The sequence below is a fragment of the Copidosoma floridanum genome, unplaced genomic scaffold (assembly GCF_036245765.1).
Source record: "Copidosoma floridanum isolate Cflo_tuat_1 unplaced genomic scaffold, Cflo_Japanese_pri ptg000021l, whole genome shotgun sequence".
NCBI lineage: Eukaryota > Metazoa > Arthropoda > Insecta > Hymenoptera > Encyrtidae > Copidosoma > Copidosoma floridanum.
The window spans coordinates 3,016,832-3,036,371 of record NW_028321898.1 but is presented as its reverse complement, the minus strand read 5'-3'; the positions used below and the strand labels follow the sequence as shown (position 1 = coordinate 3,036,371).

Genomic DNA, 19,540 nt, shown 5'->3' with positions numbered 1-19,540 from the left:
ATCTTTTAAACTTTTCTTTGAGAAATATTATTACTGTTCAAATTATATTGAATCAAAATCTCATTACAGTAATAATAGTTTTTTTAAGCAGAAAACAGCCTTCTGTTTGGAGTTTTGAAATTAGGAGTTGTTAAATTTCCAAACATATGAAAAAGAATAATACTTTTAATTAAATCACATAAAATACTAGTACGGATACCCTCTTTTTTTCTTGAAAATATAAAGAATTCATTAATAATATACAGTTAAGTTAAAGAAAAATTGAGATATCAACAAATTTAATCGATTGAAAGGAATATTCTTTCACTCACCTTCCATATTAAGGGTAGTTTACCCTCGTTAAGAGTAAAAGTTTCAAAAATAACGAGACACATCAACTTTATTTTTCAATTTTCTTTCTTAAAATTTTTTTTATCGATTTTTTTAGACATTTATTAATTTTTTATTAGAAAAAAATCCCGAAAAAATGTGTTTTCAACCCTTTAAAAGTAAGGGATGCATTTTTTTAGTTAAATTTTTAACAGATGTATGACTTATTTTATAACAAATAATTACCATTTTGTTTCGTTGAAAGATATTAAGCAGAACTCGAGATATTTAGAAAAAACTGTTTTTAAGAGTAACTTTTAGGGGTAATTTTCACCCTCTTAATACGTTTTTCTGACAAAAAAAAAAAAATACGTGTCTCTTATTTTTTGATGTTCTACAGCATACATCAAGATCATTGAAATCGATGAGTTGGGGTTAGGGTACCTTCCTTGTAAATCCAACGTAATTTACAAAAAAAAAAATATAAAATAAAAAAACAAGGTCAATATTTACTTAAATAATAGCCAACGGTTCTGTTACTATTTTGTGGCTCAATTAGAATAATGCCAAACATGTAGATTACTATTACAAGAAATTTTTTTTAATTTTAGTTATTTGCATTTATAATTCATTTGCGTTTTGATTTAAAAAAAATTTACGTTTTGTTTCAGGAAAAAAGTTGATTTCTGTGTAACTAATCAATCACAGTTATATTTGTCTACCTTAGTGAAGTGCAATTATGCATACCGAAAAAAAAAACCTACGATGAAAACCATGAAGACAAACAATATCAAAGTATGTTGAAATAAATTTACCTCCTATGATATTCCTGATATAAATAATTTAGTAGCTTACTCATTTGTTACCCTACTTTTGTGTTCATTTCATAAAGTAAACACTCTTAATTAGATTTTTAGAAACAACTTAACGCAATTGCATATAGAATCAGCCGATACTCTAATGAGGTGGCGAGAGAATTACAAAATACTCTGAAGTGGTACATCTACCGTATCACTCCTACTGATTGTCTGTTGAATCGTAAAGATGGTACAACTGCTGTGTCTTACAAACAGAGTATCAAATAGTACCTTGAGCTATATCTGTTTTGACACAAATACAGACTGTAAATACTGTATATCATCATACATTGAAATGCTATGCGTATTACGACGCATATTGTAACGGTTTCTTGCATTGATAAAAATCGCTATTTATTCAATAACCCAGTATGCTTACTTACTACTTTCTCAATCAATAATGCATTAAATACTATTAAAAGCTTTTTTAATAGTTAAACCAAATGCACTGAATTGTTACTTTAATATTAAGAAAGAAATAATTATTAACAAAACAAAATTGCTACTATAGAATTAATAATATTGTTTTTAGTGCATTTACTTATGATTTTTTTATGACAAATCACTAAGAAAATAATTTTTTATCTCATAACTAAATGCGCTTAGTTGGCACGTTCTTTACTGATAATGCTGCAAATAAAAAAAGCTTCTACCAGAAGTGTAGGCGGACTACATAGTCAAAATATTAATGACCTCAAAACTATGTTGATTACGTGACGTAGGATTTTAACCTAAGAATCGAGTGAATTACTTGTGACAGGCTCTTATAACCTAAAAACTAAGTAAAGTATATGATGCATGTTCTCATTACTTAAAAACTTATTAAGTTATTTTTTCTCATAAAGTCCGTTTATATAAGTTACGTAAGTTACATATTTATAACCTCAAGTTTAGTACGCTACATGGTAAGTTTTAGTGACCTCAAATAATATAATGAATAATTCCACGTGCATTTATAGATTAATAGTTGAATATTCATGTTATATGTTAGAATATTAGTAGGAATCATACATGGCCTTCTTAAAGGATCTGAGAGTATAAACCTTTTACCATGTAATTTATGAAAGTAGTTTTAAGTTAATATCAGTTAACTGCACATAAGTACTAACCGCATCCAATCACCATACGGACATAGTATGACGGTCTTATAAAAAAAAACCTGTATTTCCAATTCACTTAAAAAACCATGGTTGCGTGGGTTAAAAATCACAAAATACTAGACAAATATATATATGCATGTTCTATACAAGTATGTCTACACACATACATCCCTATGCAGTTATTTATTAGGGCCATTTCACAAAAGCCCGTCGTCACCACATTACATCTTCCCAAGCAACCTCCTTCAAAATAAGGAGAAATTTGATGTATTTATTTGTTAATTTTAAAAATTTTATTTCGTCATAAAACCCCTTACCACCTCTATGAAGTCCCCCAACGCCCCTGCAAAATTTTTGTATACAGTCTACGGAAAGAAAGTATGCGATCATCCCCTGGGTTACAACTCATACCCAAAAGAGAATACCGTACTTTCTTCTCTTGTTGTAAAATATACTTTTGTGTAATATGATAATGATGATCTTATATTCATGGTTATAATTTAAACTCTAATGTGAGTATTAATCTTCATTCAAATAATGTTCATTTTTTCTTAATTATTAAAATAAAAATGATGTAAGAATGTAAAATCATCCTTTATTCCTACAAAACGGTAAACAGTATATTTTAAAATCTTCAGTGAAGTCGTGTTCTAATTCCAACACTGTTTTTTAACAACTTTCAATGATTATACACAATTGTTAAGTGATAAAATTTATAATTTTATTTAAGAAAAACTGCCTCAAGGTATAGGACAGATAAAGCAACACATGGAGACATTGGTAAATTTGACAGTAATGTTCGCAAAAATTCCACCTCGTTAATTAAATTTAAGAAATTAAGACAATAGTGATGATAACTAAAAACTTTTGTGAAGTAGGCAGGTTATGCAATGAAACAAAATTAAAAATAACAAAATATAATACCAAATTTATAAAATATAAAATTAAAGCAAAAAAAAAACCAGTATTTCTGTATGAAAAATTTTATATTGCTTTTTCTAGATGTAAGAAAGTATTTGATTTGTTAAATAAAAAAAAAAGTTAATTGTAACTTTATTAAAATTTTTAAAAAATAAGGCTTTGTATTTAAAATTTTTTGTTTCTATTAAAATTAACGAATGACATCTTGGCATCATTATAATTGTTTGAGACTCAACTAAACTGAATTAATTCAACAAAATTTGATCTATTAATATTAATCTACGATATCAAAATTTTTATAAAAAAACAAAGTTTGATCTATGAATAATAATTAATTGTCTTCGATTGGACTGTAGAACATTAGCGAGGTCGGAATCTGAGTGAAAAAACCAGATTGTATGCGTTACAAAATTAGAAAATGATTAATCAAGTAGTTTTTCTTTAATAAGGAGACTCGAGTCGTATTGGAACTTAGATTTTATTAAATAGAGACACTACACTAAAAACAATTTTAATTACTTTTATTCATTCTCAATAATCACAATCGTTAACCTTTATTAGCTTAACGTATAAATGTATACTAAATTGAAAAATCGTACTGTTAACGAAAGTATCAAAATAAAGAGAGGTAATTAAGTAATTTGTGTACAAAGTAACAAGAGTCTCCTAAAAAGAACGGAACTAGATGGAGAGGTGAAAATGGAGCGTCTGTATTCATTAAGCAATAAGACATTCTTTTGAACAAAAATTTTAAAGTAACGAAGTACATCGCAGGTGCACTAAGCAAGCAACGAAAGTCAACTGCTGCATCTACCGCTTTTTATCATCTTCCTCACTTCTCTTCATAAATGATGAACTATAGATAATTTTTTTTTTTTTTTATTAAGTAGTTTCAAGAAACTATTGTAATAAGCATTTTACTCGAAATTGAGTGATCAGAGTTGTAGTGTCCAACCTAACCTACGTATACTAGTACTCGCTCACTGAGTTTGCGTATGCCTTTTTTAGAACGAAGTTCTTTATGTCGCGTTACTCGGGGGGCTGAAACTTTAAAACCGACAGATTTTTTTTTTTTGAAACGAAAGTGGTTTACTCCGAGTCTCTTCCTCTCCAGTTTCCCCCCTTACCCCGTCCCCCTCACCTACTGTTCTCTATACACTTCCCCTCTCCCCACTATATATGTATATCTGCCAACCATGCCGTGTTACTCTTCTGCACACCTTTATCCACCATTCCCCCTCACACTCCCAAGCAATTTTGTTTTCCCACAATAATTTTTATTTCACTTTAAATTTTTTCTTTTACAATTCTGGAAAAAAAAAAAAAAAAAAAAAACCATTTCCAATAAAGAGATTTGAACCCTTGACCTCCTGCATACGAGTCCAGTACCTTACCCACTCTGCTACGAGCGCTGCCGACTATAGAAACTCAGTTTCTTGTACTAATGGTGTGTTTCGTAACTATAACATTCCATTTTTTAATGTATTCACTGATAATACATTTAATTATGTATTTGTTTTATAAATTATGTATTTGTTTTCGAAATAATACATCTAAAAAAAAAAAAAGAAAAAAAAAGAAAAAACAAACATGTCGAATAGAAATGAAGAACGTATTAATTGAAGAACGTATCAATGGTTTTTAAAGGCGCTTATTTCGAATTCGACAAATAAATTATGTTACATTATCACATAGTTACATAAATAAAGTAATTCATTAAATTAATTATAAATTAATTATGTAAGATCATTAAATAAATATATTTCAAGTTTCATATCATTTTAATGGTTTTTATGGGCACTTATTTTTAATTTGATAATTAAATAGTGGAACAATGTCATTGAGTAATTGTATAAAAATAAAACAAAAATTGTATTAATGGGCTATAAAATCGCAAAAAAATAAGTGAAAAAAAAATTTTTTTTTAAGTTAATGAAATAAAATATAAATATAACATAAAATAAAATTACAAAAGACATAAATAAATACAAAAGAATGAAAAAAAATGAAATAAAAAAGGGAATAAAAAAAAAAGATTAAATATGAAAATAAAAAAGAAATTAAATAAAGGAAATACAAATAAATAAAAGAAATGTTATAAAATGAAATACGAAAAAAAATAAAACAAGAAATGAAAAAAAAAAGAATACAACAAGAAATAGAGAAAAAAATTAAACATGAAATTAAAAGAAAAAAAAACAAATTAACAAAAATAAAACAAGAAATAAAGAAAAAAATAAAACAAGAAATTAAAAAAAAAAAAAAAACAAAGGAAAAAATTATAAAGGAAATTAAAACAACAAACCAGGGGGTATTAATGGGTCATGGGACCCACGGTAAGAACGAAGTTCTTTAAACATGAGATGAGTATAGACACAATTTCTCAGGTAACAAGGGGGTCGCCAGACCCACAGGAAGAACGAAGCTCTGTAAACGTTAGTACTGCATTCATGTTTTTTACTAAAACAAAAACTTGAAAAACGAATAAAAAAAAAAAAAAATTGTTTAGTACTCTCGATGGTTTAACTTCGTGAGTACTGTATTTATGCACGACGTTCTCACGAAGTAAAGTCATCGTGAGTACTAAAATATTTTTTTTTTATTTTACTCGTTTTTCAAGTTTTTGTTTTAGTAAAAAACTTGAATGCAGTACTAACGTTTACAGAGCTTCGTTCTTCCTGTGGGTCTGGCGACCCCCTTATTACCTGAGAAATTGTGTCTATACTCATCTCATGTTTAAAGAACTTCGTTCTTACCGCGGGTCCCATGACCCATTATTACCCCCTGGTTTGTTGTTTTAATTTCCTTTATCATTTTGTGTATGTAAGTACTTACCTATTCAATAAGTTATCTTAAAATTAAATTGCTATTGTAAAAGTCAATCTAACATGTGTATAAGTATTTAGATTTCAGTTATGGCAAATTAAAAAAAATGCCTACTACAAGAAAGTTGAAAAGCAAAACATTTCTTTGGACTCATTGATAGCAGCTGTGGATACTGTCAGAAATGACAATATGTTACTGAGAAAAGCCAGTACTAAATTTATAATGCTATCTTCTGATCTAACAGAAAAATATGCTGAGAAGTCAGAAATCGGCCAAAAAAAGCCCTTTTATCAGTATTAAGTATAGAAGAAGAAAAAAACTTAGTTGCTTAAATAACTACATTAAGTAACAAAGGATTTCCAGTAATCAAGAATTTCTTCTATAACAATGTCCAAGTGCTGTTAAAAGCTTTAATAAGAGAAAATCCTTTTACAAATAAATAATCGACAGGACGACACTAGTTTGAAGCTTTCAAGAAATGCCACCCAGACTAATCTTTAAAAAAGCCTAAAAATCTCAGTACTAGCAGAGCAAATGTGTCTAAGAGACTCATTTAAAGTTTGTTTCATGAGATCAAAGAGTATTTGATAGAGAAAAATTTACTGGATATTAGTGCAGATAGAATTTTTAACTGCGATAAATCTGCATTTATGCTTCATCCAACTGGAGATAGAGTTTTAGTTCCTTCAGCAAACTAAAATACTTTCTCTGTTGTTGGATCTAATGACAAGAAACTCCTGACTGTACTAATCACAGATACAAATCAAAGTTTAATTACATCAAAAATAACAGTTAACAAGCTTAGCTATAAATTTTAATAGTTATTTAAACTAACCATGTTTGGTACAACTTTTTTTCTTCTTCCTTAAATACTATTAATTTTTGAAGGCGAATACTTTATAACTAGCTCTTACATAAAGTCAAATTTTATTGTTAATTGTAGGTAGTGCAGCAGGAGGATTAGTTCCACCCATGGTAATGCATGCATATAAAAAGCTACCTTCAGCTATTCGCTCCGTGCATCAGGTTGGAGGGGATAAAAAAACGACTGCAGCGCTGTAGGTGAGCAAAGTCGGCGAACCCGTACCCCCATGAATTGTTCAGTAAGCGTTGTCTTATATGAGAAAAGATATTATTTCATTTTAAGTAATTAGTTGAGAAATCGAAGGCGGAAAAAAAATGTTATTTAGCCAAACCGAGTCTATAATACTGATAAATAATTTTGCTAGGCACTTCAAATCGCCCGAAATTTTAAATGATGGGTTATTAAATATCATCTGTCATATAGTACACAACACACATACTTATCTGTTATGTTGTATACGTGAGAGCAAGAACTCCAAGCAGTCGACATAGGCTGCTGCTAGCTGTATAATCTGAATCAGTGTTTACGTTTACAAAGTAACGAAATGCGTACGAGACAGTGCTGCGTTGTTAATTGCAACAAGAAAAAAGCAGGGGGTGGTGCTGTATAAATTCCCAAGTAGACCCCATGAAACAAAACAGAAGGAGCTGTCAGCTCACGTTGGAGATACAGCGGTCTTCGTTAATCTGATAAATAAATTACGCATTTATGTATATGTTACCATAACCTACATTTGTCAAGCATAGGCAATAATGTACTTACAGATAATTCTACTTTGTATGGATTTAAGCTGACAGATGTCTCACAACATAGCAATTGATCAGATGACCGACTCCTTTATTTACATATTCCTGTACGTAGGCAACGTGCCCACTCTCTACTAATTTTTTAGCCTTTTTCAGCGTTTCATTATTAAAAACTATGTTGCAACTTATACTTTTAAAGCCTGTTTGGATAATCATATCCATTTTTTAGGGTGCTGATGTTTACGCGATAGCAGTATGTACGTCTTATTCAATAAATAATACTTTCTCCTATAAGCGACAGTGTTACGATTTAATCACACGGGGGTACGGTATTGCGCGATTCTGACACCGAGGGCGGCGCTGCGTGTCATGCTCGGAGCGAATAATGGAATCTACTCCTTCAGGCTGGGGTTTTGATCTTTCCCATTCAGGTTGGATGACTGCAGAAAGCTTTTTTGAATATGTTACAAATGCGTTCCACCCCTGGTGTATTGATGAAAATCTGGAATTTCCCATCATATTATACATAAATGAACACTCTTCGCATGCAACACTACCTCTCAGTGATTTCTGCAAAAGCTAAAAAAAAGAATTAATCTTGTTACCACCCAACGCAACCCACAATGCAACCTATGGATACATCAGTATTCAAATCATCAAAGGTTGCTTGGAAAAAGGCATTCACTTAGTTCAGAATGCAAAATGAAGGTCAAGGTCTGACTAAATTTGAATGAAGACGTGTTTTAAAAACTGCCTTAAATAATATTAATGTAAAAAAACTACTGTCAGATGGCTTGCAATCATGTGGCTTGTTAGCCCTTAATGTTAAACCAATTAATTTTAATGTTTAGATAGAAGTCTCAAATAGTATAACAACGAATGAAGAAAATACTTATAGTAATATGTGTAATACTACTTTAATTTTTCTGAAGGAGATAATGAACCATACCATCATCGAAAGATTCAAAGAAACGGAGAATCAAGAAAAGTGGAATGGTGACAGCATATATAAAGATTTTTTAAAGTGGCATACTTGTTACAGGTAAAAAAATCTGCGGTATGTGTTTAACTCTGCGTGTGTTTTTACATTAAAATAAATTTTTTTTAATATTTTAATTTGTTTTAAAATATTTTTTAATGCAAAATGAGGATAACAAGAATACTTTTTACTATTTAATTTTAAAAAATGATACTCAAAACCTAATACTTGTGAAAAGTTTTCAAATAATTAATCAATGCATATTTGATTCATTTTATAAAACATGTAATTTTTATATTGTGGATAAGTTATTCAACTAATGAAAATATTTTAGGCATAAATGTTCAAAATAATGTAGAAAATATATCCCTTCATTCTTATGGGCTTCAATAAAACCTGATGTTTAGTTTGTAAGTTATTTTTATATAAAATTGTAGCCCAAAAGGGCATAAGTACGTTGCAAAACTGTTCAAAGCGGATAGATGAGCATAACGGCAAGATTTGAGGTAAAACGAGGGGGCGTCTGGCGCGGGATATCTTCGTGACCATCAAGCCATAATATTTATCACGGTTCTTAGAGAGCAGAAGTGCTGCAATAAAAGAACACTAGCGTGCATGGGAGTGATTCTGGGGCTGTCTAGGTTGAGGTCCTGCCTCGAATGTAACAGAATTGGAGGAAACGTGCCGTCTCTCTCCTTTTACGCGAATTCAATATATGCACGAAGAAACACTGAGAAGGGTAGAGAGAAAGAGGGGTAAGGGGAATGAGTGGGGAGTTGGAGGCACAATGCGAGCGAGCTTAGTTCTGTTACGAGCGAGCGAGAGATACGTACGTTGTATCTTTTATGTATATATGTGTAATTTATAAAAACGAATAAAACGTAAATTTGTTTATTAATGTATTTTCCTCCATTCTGTTTTATCCCATGTCGTTCTCTCATGATAATCAATATATCTATCAATGTGAACAACAGAGGTAGTTGTCAGTGAAACTTTTGAAGTTAGTAACCTCCCCATGGAAATATTAGAATCATTTAGTACGTCTGTGGATCTTGAATTCATTGACGGAGAAGCAGTTTTGGGTGGCAAAGACACACAAATCTAACTGACATGCACGAAAGTTTATCGTGCGAGACAGTAGTGTCTTTTCAATCTGTCGTTGAAAATGGAAATTTAAAAAGTCAATAAAAACAAGTCACTTAATACTATGGGCCCTACTCACACCGATAGGGTGAAGCACCATCGATATGAGTCAAATGTATTGAAGCATAAAGATGTGGATCATGTCGTCGTAAAAAAGTCCGGTAAAAAATTTTTTAATTTACTTATTTCATTAGTATTTACTAAAATGATGTGGATATTTTCACACTGATTCTGTTACTCAGGTATTTATAATAATTCTGATAAAGATGTTTTCAACACAACTTTATTTTGGCCCCAAAAGTTAATAGAGAAAAGAAAAAACAAAAAAGTTGTGAAAAGAGACAAACTCCCTGCTACCGTGACATCAGATATTTAGCGGACGTATAAACATGAGAAAATGGAAAATAATGAAAAGCTAAAGAAGACATACAAATTCGGAAAAAAATCAGACTTGAAAATTTGAAAATAAAAAAAGAGAAACAAAAAGAAAAAATACTAGAACGTCAATGACGAGCCGAAGAAAAAGTAAAAATTTAAAAAACAAAAAAATGAAAGAAAGAGAAAAAAATTCTGTGACTAGACAATGTAAAACTTAAGCAAGAAAAAAAAACAGAAAAATTTATACGGCAAAACAAACTCAAAGTTAATGAATGTTAAATGATGTATTCTTTGCTTTACTTCCTTTTCTATGTACACTAAGTTTATTACTGATATGTTGATACTGATTATTAAATAATACTTTTCTGAAGTAAAATTAATAATGATTTAACCCTACACGTTTTTCTGTCTTGAAACCAACTGTATTTTAATATTCACATATTACTATCAAATATGATCATGATCGGAAATTGGTACACTTGCTTTTTAAGTGATCAAGTACCAGGTCATTTCAGTATCCTTAATAAATTTCGATATTTTTACTATTTATTAAAATAATTGACAGTCTCTTGGATTTCATACATCACAAAGTTTAATTATCGCGGAATACAATGACGTTCTTTGACTCTATGTGACTTCGTAAATCCTGACTGCTGACCCATAATCATTGATGAAATTTTCAAATCCCCGCAAATCAACCATTTGTGCTCTGCAGAATTAAGTATTCTCAATACCATTTTTATGTTTGTATATTCTTCTTTCAATACAGTAGGGTTAGCAACTGGAATTAGGGCACATCTATTGGTATCTTACTAATATATAAAGCAAAGTCGCTAAAACCGTTGTAATCGCTAACCACGAAAATTACTCAACCAATTTTGCTGAAATTTCGCATACCAATTCTTGACACTTCCTAGATGGTTTTAGTATAGTTATTATCTTGAAAAAATTAATAACAAAAGCAATAAATAAGCTTAAAGTTTTGCAAAAATACGCTAGTTTTGCGCTTTAGTAAAGTTGAATCGGTTAGGTGGCTTCGAAGGAAAATTAAATTAACCTGCAATTGAATTAAATAAGTGTAGCTATTATAGGCCCTAGCAACGTGCCTAATACACAATCGTGCACCGACAGTGCATGAAGCCTGGAGCTGGGAGTCGTGCATCTGGGTATCCCGGCTACCGACGACACTGTTCTCTATTCGACAAGCGACTTACGTCGAACTCCATTCTGAACCACCATGAATGACGAGTGCCACCAATACAAAGGCCTTCTGAACACAAACCTCTTCCTCAAAATACCACGAGACGTCTAGCCAGAGCACAATCTGCTCTAGATTTGGGGTTTTATGGCCATTCTTCCAACCAACCTGGTGCTGCTACCAGAGCAGATTATACTACAACAGCAAGCCAGGGCGAAAAACCCTGAGTTCGGGGAGCCACAACAGACTCCTCAGTAGTTCGTAGCAACGGCATCTCCACAGAGAAGGTATAATTCAGGTCCACTTTTCCGACTGCCGATGAGCGGTTGGTTATCTGGGGAACGACCCGGAGACGAGATATTATTTGGTCAGTGGCGTATCTTCCTCTAGCACGGTCCCCGTACGCAGACTCTGAGGGTTAGAGTCAAGCTACCCGCACAACCAGCAGAAGTCAGAAGTCATCAAGAATAGTAACAAGGAATGGCTAGAAATATCACTACTAGTCCTTTTCAGAATTATCGTAAGTATTTACGTTCCCTACTTAACCTTCAATCTCATTGCTTGTTTTTAGGGCCACCTAACGTTAAACTACCTTACAAATAAATGTTAACTACCATTCCCGGCAACGATTTATCGTCTAAAAGAATATTTAAAGCCAACCACTATTAAACCAAGTCAGTCATTTACTGGCAGACGTCACGAGCGGAGTTGTATGTCGCAAGGTTGGGAACCCCGGCAACCAACAATCGTACATTAAATTACTATCTTAACTTTGTAAACATTCAACCAGGAACCATCGATGCTCTCCGAGGTCTAGGATGTGCGAACCTTACAGCTATGAAACAAAAATAAACTTAAGCAAACGCGGCAGTCTCCAACGAGCAAGCATCACGAATCAATCTCCTCGACTTAGACCAACAAAACAACTCAATCTGCAAAAAAAGAAGGTGCTTTAGATGCTAACGTCTTTGACGTTATACCAGGAGACGTTGTGAAAGAGGTCTACAACTATTACTAACGCTTCAGACGTTGTACTTTTCCTCACAATCAGTCCGGTTCTACAACAGCAGGCCAGAGAAGAGCGCCCTGAGGAATCCAGGCAGTAGCGTTTGCTGGAAACTTAAGTACAGAAAGAGTTTAGCTCTCCGATCCTTTTTAGAGTCATCGTACGTCGAACTACCTTGCCAAAAAAATGCATTATAACCTAACAAAGTTGACAGAAACAGCCTTTAGGGCTCACAAAAGTTTTAACCATGCCTATAGTCACAAGAGAGCGAATTCAAAGAACTTTGAATGCTTCAAATGTTTAAAGTTTTTGGCATCACGAAACTGACGCAAAACATTTATCGAGATTGAAACAGCAGCGTCATAAAAGACAAATGAAGAATCCATTACGTGAGGGATCAGATTTTCTTTATAACCCTGACAGTAATCACTTAAATCTTCAAGATTTTTAAACAGGTAGAATAATGTGTATTTGTATTTATTGTGGCAATAAAAAATGGGGAGAGTAAGCTCTCAGACTTTGTTGCTCTGGTAACAAAATTGTAAAATTAGAAGAAACAATTTTTCAATTCTATATTTTTGTCTGTTTTAAATATTTATAGTTTTAACAAATAGCCCTACGTTAAAGTGAGAAAGTGCAAATCAATAGGCCTGTAGGGCCAGCAATTATTTTATGACGTAAGGAACGCAGGGTACTTCTCAACCTAAATAATTTTTTTTTTTTTTTTACTTTTTACAGCTTGTTATTTAATAAAATGAACTACATTAATTTCGAATGAATGTGATTTTAATAAAAAAAATTTTGTTTTAAAAAATGTCAGGAATACATGTGAAATTTTTAACTGAAAATGTTTTAAATTACGTGTCAACACACTTCGGTGTTCTAATCAGTGAATCTCAGGTGGGGGAAAGCGCTAGTTGTACAATAAGACACCCTTAAGACTCTTTGTAGAAGAGTCTATGAACAACCGCCACTTATCATCGTAAACAAGTAATAAGTCCCACAACGTATCAATTATTTTTTTTCTTTCGTCGCCAAAATATCTAATATTAATGCACAAATATTTATCAATAGTATTATCTGTTGACTCATCAACCATGACTGACAACTTCTTATTCTTGAGAATTTTAATCAAACGTTCCTTGTGGGCAGGCGAAAGATTATAAACTACAATGCCTCTTATTTGTTTTCTAGATAGTGAAACTTGTTGTAACGTTGGTAAGTCAGGAAAATAGCTTTTGTACAGTGCTTGTACTGCTTCAGTTTGTAAAAATGATAAATTTAAACTAACACACGCTCCAGCAATATGTAATTCTGCCTCAGCTACTTTTGGTTTCGATTATCTTTTGTCCTCATCGAAATTATCAATATGTTTAGCAGATAATAAATGTTGATTCAATTTATTTACTGATATCGACAGTTGGCAAGCTGAGCATTGAGCTGTGCTATTGCCACTTTTAAATTCAATATAACTTGGATACACTTTATCATTCTTATTGGTACAATTAACTGTTGTAAAGTCGTTTATATCTACTTGTATTTGCAAGTTGTTTTCATTAATATCATTTTTATCACATATATTCGAAATTTTATGTGCGGGATTATTATTAGTATTGAATTCTTTTTATCTATGTTTATAAAAAATGTTTATAAAAACATGTTCTTTAATATTATTAGAATAATTTTGATCTTCATTATTAGTATCAACATATTTAAGCTCGTCAGCATTATTTTTTATCAATTTATTTCTTACATTATTCCAAATGTTATTTCAAACTCTCGTCATGCGTTTTGTTCATATCATTCCTGTATAAATTTGTTGAACTCGCATAAAACGTTACTTCGCAAATACGATAACTCGCATATCTTTTTTGTAGATCTTGCTTCAACCAATAAGAATTTCATTCATCATTTTCTCAATATTTTTTGTATAAGTGAAAACAATTTTTATTTTATTTATGCTTGATTAAGATCATATTATTTAAGTCTTCTTTTGTGTCACTTTTAGACATTTTTAAAGCTGTAAAAAAATTTTTACATTCATATACATATTTATGTTGAAAAAGTACAGCGCAATTAAAAACAATGAATGTGAGTATACAGTATATCAAGAATTGGTCGATTTACCCGTCCAATCTGTTCTAAAAATAACTGTACTTATCACTCCTAATTTAAATAGAAAAGTATTATTAAATATAAGAAAAATACAGAGTTGCGATTGGTTTTTGATTATTTTCAAAAATAGCACTTATTTCAAATGAATTTGAAAAGATGGGGTAGTCGTAAAAATATTTTCTAACATTAGAATTCACTAAATTTGATATAATATAAGCCTCCGATAAATAAATTGTAGTGGCTCAGTTAGTTAAAAGCTGATATAAAGTATGTCTAGCTACTATAGTTTTGCACGCCTCTGCCTCTGGCATGTATACGTCATTGTGCACATAAAGATTAAAACTCAGTGTTCTCATTAACTGACTAGTTAGTGCAGCACTGCAGGCAGTTTTATTTTTTGGATAGCTCTAAAAAAAAAAGAAAACATTGTAGCACGTTTATAATATTAATATGAACTTGTGAAGATTGTTACGTTATAATTTTATGACACCATAACCTTTAAAAAATAGAGAAAACGATCACGTCACAAAGAAAAAGCAAGATAAGCAAAAAAGACAATATTAATAATATTAAACTTCCATAACACCAAGTCCAGTAACAAACCGTTTTGAAGTTAAACTTCTATTGTGGGTCCTGAGAAAAATACTTTATTTTTTTTATTCTTTAAAATAACTTGGCAAAAAAAGATGCTCCATAAAAAATAATTGCACGATGGAACAAAAAAGGGAGTCCCCAAAAAGCTTTAAAAACTTGAGCAGAGTCATCGCAAAAATAACAGTAGTGGCTGTAAAATTTATTTTTCGTTGTCGAAATTTCTAACTCCTCTGTTATGAGGCAGTGAACGATGATTTTTTCAAAAGCATCCATCCCAACAAATAAGAAAAAAAAAGTAAGACACACACTCGATTCAACAAATTAGTTGCCATGGCTAAAAGTCAGATCTTCCCTGCCCCGTCAATTTTTCGCACTAGTAATCATAAAAGTGCTCTCTACTCTTTTCCTCTTTTTTGTTTTTCGTAACATGACTCGGCTTTCTTGTTTTCTCTTCCGATGTCCCTACGTATAATCCCTCTTTTTCCGCTTTTAGTTCGATCAAAATGGAAATACTTATAATTTTTCAAACGATTTCTCTCATCTAAAATGGACGTATTGGGAGAGTGATTTAAGCTATCTGCGTCAGCACTGCTCATTAAATAAGTCGAGAGTATGGTACGTCCCCATGGTTCATGATTGTAATGAAAATTCTAATACTAAGAAAATACTGAGCAATGTTATAGTATTGTATAGCAATACATAATAAATGTCATAAATTATTAAATTATAATTTTTTCCAGGCGCCTTCGTGACTTAGCGTACTATTTTATGTTTCAGTCAATTTATCATTTTATCAAGTAAACAAAATAAATTAAGAGATTGTTAATATTATTTATTATTTCTTCTTTTTTAGAATTCTTGTTATCTTCTACCTCATTTAAATTTCGTGAATGCACGCATATTGAGTGTTTGTTTTGTAGTATAATTTAGTGGTTTAAGTTGATTAACTTGACCATGTAAAAAAAAAAAATAAAAAAAATACGCAAAAAAATTCTTAATTGACGTTAGTGTACAACGTACGTAATGTTGTCGATGTAAACTATGACTGAGCGAGCTTTAAACTCAAAGTGCATAATGATATTAAGTTGCGTGATTGAGCTAGCTTAAGTTTTCTGTCCACAACTATTATATGTGGCTCATTTTACACAAACCAGCATATTTCAAAGGCTGAAACGAATAAACGATGAAAATAGATATTTAATTATTTAAATGTTGATTTTGTATCATGATCAAAATAAGTCATCATTTTTTAGTACTGTCAGACAAAAATTGTCCAGTAGTAATGTAATAATACGAATTTGTAGCTTACGAGCTCTGATAAAAAATGAGAATTACAAGCTTTAAGAAAATTGTCGTAAAATCAAAATTTTTTTGTACCAAGAAAAATTTAAACTATTTCCTTGCGCCCACATTGAGCATATGAGGAAATCCAATCCAAGTTGACCATTTTGCGTCACAAAAAAAATTTTAATTAAAATTTTTTTTGAGGCACACCTTTGTACCCAATTTTTCCATGCTCTATATACCTCCAGAAACAAGAAAAAAATTGTGTACAAGTACTTTGGGCTTTGTGACACAGTTGTTTATGGCTCTGAAGGGTATAATACTTGATATTTTAAAAAAACTAAGTGAACATGATACGTGTGAGTTGTACTACGTTTTTAAAGCAGCTTGTTGTTTTCATACTGTACCAAGATAAGTTTTTTTTTTTTTTTTTACCAGAAACCTCACTTAATGATTAAACAGCACTTAATTTACGAAGATCGCTTGAATTTATTCAGCTTTCGGTTAAAAAATACCAAAAAAAATCACCAATTTTTTCAAGTTTTGATAAATATTACCATAAAGCATTAGATTAACTATTTTTTATCTTATATCTATTAACTCACATGGTTAAACAGTAAGTATTAAAAGTATATTAAATCACTTGGGATTATAAATAATGCGAGAATCAGACATTGCAGTTATTTTATTATAATACCTATTGGACGTATTGAATTCTATTTTATTATAATCACTCTCACTTATTTGAAACATTTTTTTTTTTTTTTTTTTTTTCATAAACTAATCAGCTCTTCAATTTTGCGCAGTTCCTGTGTTGGAAATACAGTGTAATCGTCATTATTCTTTGTCCAGCGAAAATTTTTTTTTGTTCTCTCTAAAAATCGAACAATCAATGAATTTTTATTTATTTTTTCAAGTTGACCAGGGTACCAATGGTCGTAAATTACTACTACCCACTTTCCAACTTTAAAACTTTTTGTTGATTGAAACGGTGAAATATTTTGATCCTTAGCAGCATTATTTACAATTTTAATAAATAAGTAATCTAAAATTTTATGATAATATTTATTCAAACTTAAAAAAATTGGTGATTTTTTTGTACTTTTTAACCGAAAACTTGATAAATTCAAGCGTCTTTTCGTTAATTAAGTCCTGTTTAATCATCAAGTGAGGTTTCTTATAAAAAAAAAAAAAAAAAACTTATCGTGGTACAGTATAAAAACAACAAGCTGCTTTAAAAACGTAGTACAAGTCACACGTATCATGTTCACTTAGTTTTTTTTAAATATCAAGTATTATACCCTTCAGAGCCATAAACAACTGTGTCACGAAGCCCGAAGTACTTGTACACAATTTTTTCCTTGTTTCTAGAGGTATATAGAGCATGGAAAAATTTGGTGCAAAGGTGTGCCTCAAAAAAAATTTTTTTTGTGACGCAAAATGATTGATTTGGATTGGATTTCCTCATATGTACGTTTTAGTTGTATTTCTATCCACCATTGTTCAAGCCGATAACTCAACACTTCGCGAAGATACAAAGCATTTTATAACGTTACGAGCTGAGTTTTAATTTTGGAGAGTCTAAGTTTTTATTTTGCAAGCCTAAAGCATTGGCTAATAGTTATAAAAAAATTTTAAAAAATTTCTACAATACACTAATCTTTACTAAAATAAGATTTCCCGTACGAGTTGTGATTGACACATGCAAGCCGCCGAAGTTGACAGGAATGAGTGCCAGTTGATCGGACGAGTGCTAAACACAAAAGAGAGAGAAATAGAGAGAGATAGAAAGACGTCAACGCTAATTCGGGTATCATGTGATGTGTTTATCTGTGTAAAAGTCATATACGGAGTACGGACTTACGGAAGGTATAATTATAAGACTAGCGTGATCAGGACGAGCGTCTGTGACGAGTATATATGTAGACTACGAGTGCGTGCACAAAAGGGTAGCTAGTCAAAGATTCATTCTTGTACAAAATTTTATAGACTTCAGTGTAAGAAATTTCGTGATGAAAGGGGTAAGCTGACAAAAAAGGTGATTATTAAGGATACGTGTACGCAACAGTTGACTAATTGTGTAAAAAAGAACCAGCGAGTTGACTGAGTGATGGAACCTGAGAGTGGGGTCTCTTTATTTGTAAAAGCTTATGCAACGCGCTTACGAGTCATTTTTGCAAACTGTTGAACTTGCCCAGTCTGTCTTTGCGATGAATATTTTATGATGAGTAATGAAAAATTTTAGGCAGTTGTAAAATAAAGAAATGGAATTGTTAGATGAATTTGAATAAATTAACGAAATACCATAGAAGCGAAGACAGGGAATCGACACCACTAGCTCAGAGAAAAGACATAGATGTATAGGTTTATCCAAGACTAAAAAATGATTGACGTTCTGTGTAACATGAACTTTGTTCACAAAGTTAAGTCCAAACATTAATAACTTTAAAATCATGAAAAACGAAAAAAATTTTTTAAATATATTTTGCGTCCAGGCGTCATCAAAAGTGAAAATTTTGAAGTAGGATACAATTCCGTAACGCTAATTTAACCAATGCAGTAATATCCTTATACAATCTCATTTCTTGTAATGTAAGCAGAAAAATATTTTTTATCATTAAAAAATGTATTCAAAACCAAATCTCTGTGAATGTTGTTTATATTGACTGGGAATGGAAAATTATTTAAGTTATACAAAAGTATACGACGAGATCACGCTTTCTTCAATGACTACCATCCGTGTGATATACTAGAACTTCAAAAACAGAGAGTAAGAAGTGTACGAGCTGGTAGGTTTGTGCAAGAAAAACGTAGAGACAGAGAAAGAAATGAAAAATATAAGGCTTTGACAAGAATTTTCGAATTTATGTTAGAAGATTTTTGAATATGAGTGAAAGTTTTGCTTTCTTTAATTATAATAAAGTGTAATGAACATTAAAATTTTTTATTTTTAAAACACTTTTGTCTTCAATTAGTAAAATAAAACATATTTTACTCTTTCCCTTTGTATGTAATATTTTATTCATTATTGTATTTATTTATTTATTCAACAAATGCACAAGCAGAATTCAAAGTTTATTAGGAAGAGGACTGATAATTTCACAGTTTTTATCTCTTCAGTAACAACATGGTTGAGTATAAATGCAAAAGGTAGTATGAAATTTGTTTTCTAAAAAAAAATAAATTAATTTAAAAATGCGTAAAATATACCAGTAAGAA

At 31.1% G+C, this 19,540-nt stretch overlaps 1 protein-coding gene across 4 annotated transcripts in view; it reads left to right on the top strand.

The window, feature by feature from the left end:
* LOC106641916 (uncharacterized) overlaps positions 1-19,540 on the top strand; it is a 243,349-nt gene that overhangs the window by 210,476 nt on the left and 13,333 nt on the right. For all 4 annotated transcript variants that reach the window (XM_089594662.1, XM_089594661.1, XM_014356496.2 and 1 more), the window contains one exon: positions 981-1,104. In XM_089594662.1, the coding sequence (XP_089450788.1) occupies positions 981-1,104 (124 nt within the window). The remainder of the gene's footprint in view (positions 1-980; positions 1,105-19,540) is intronic.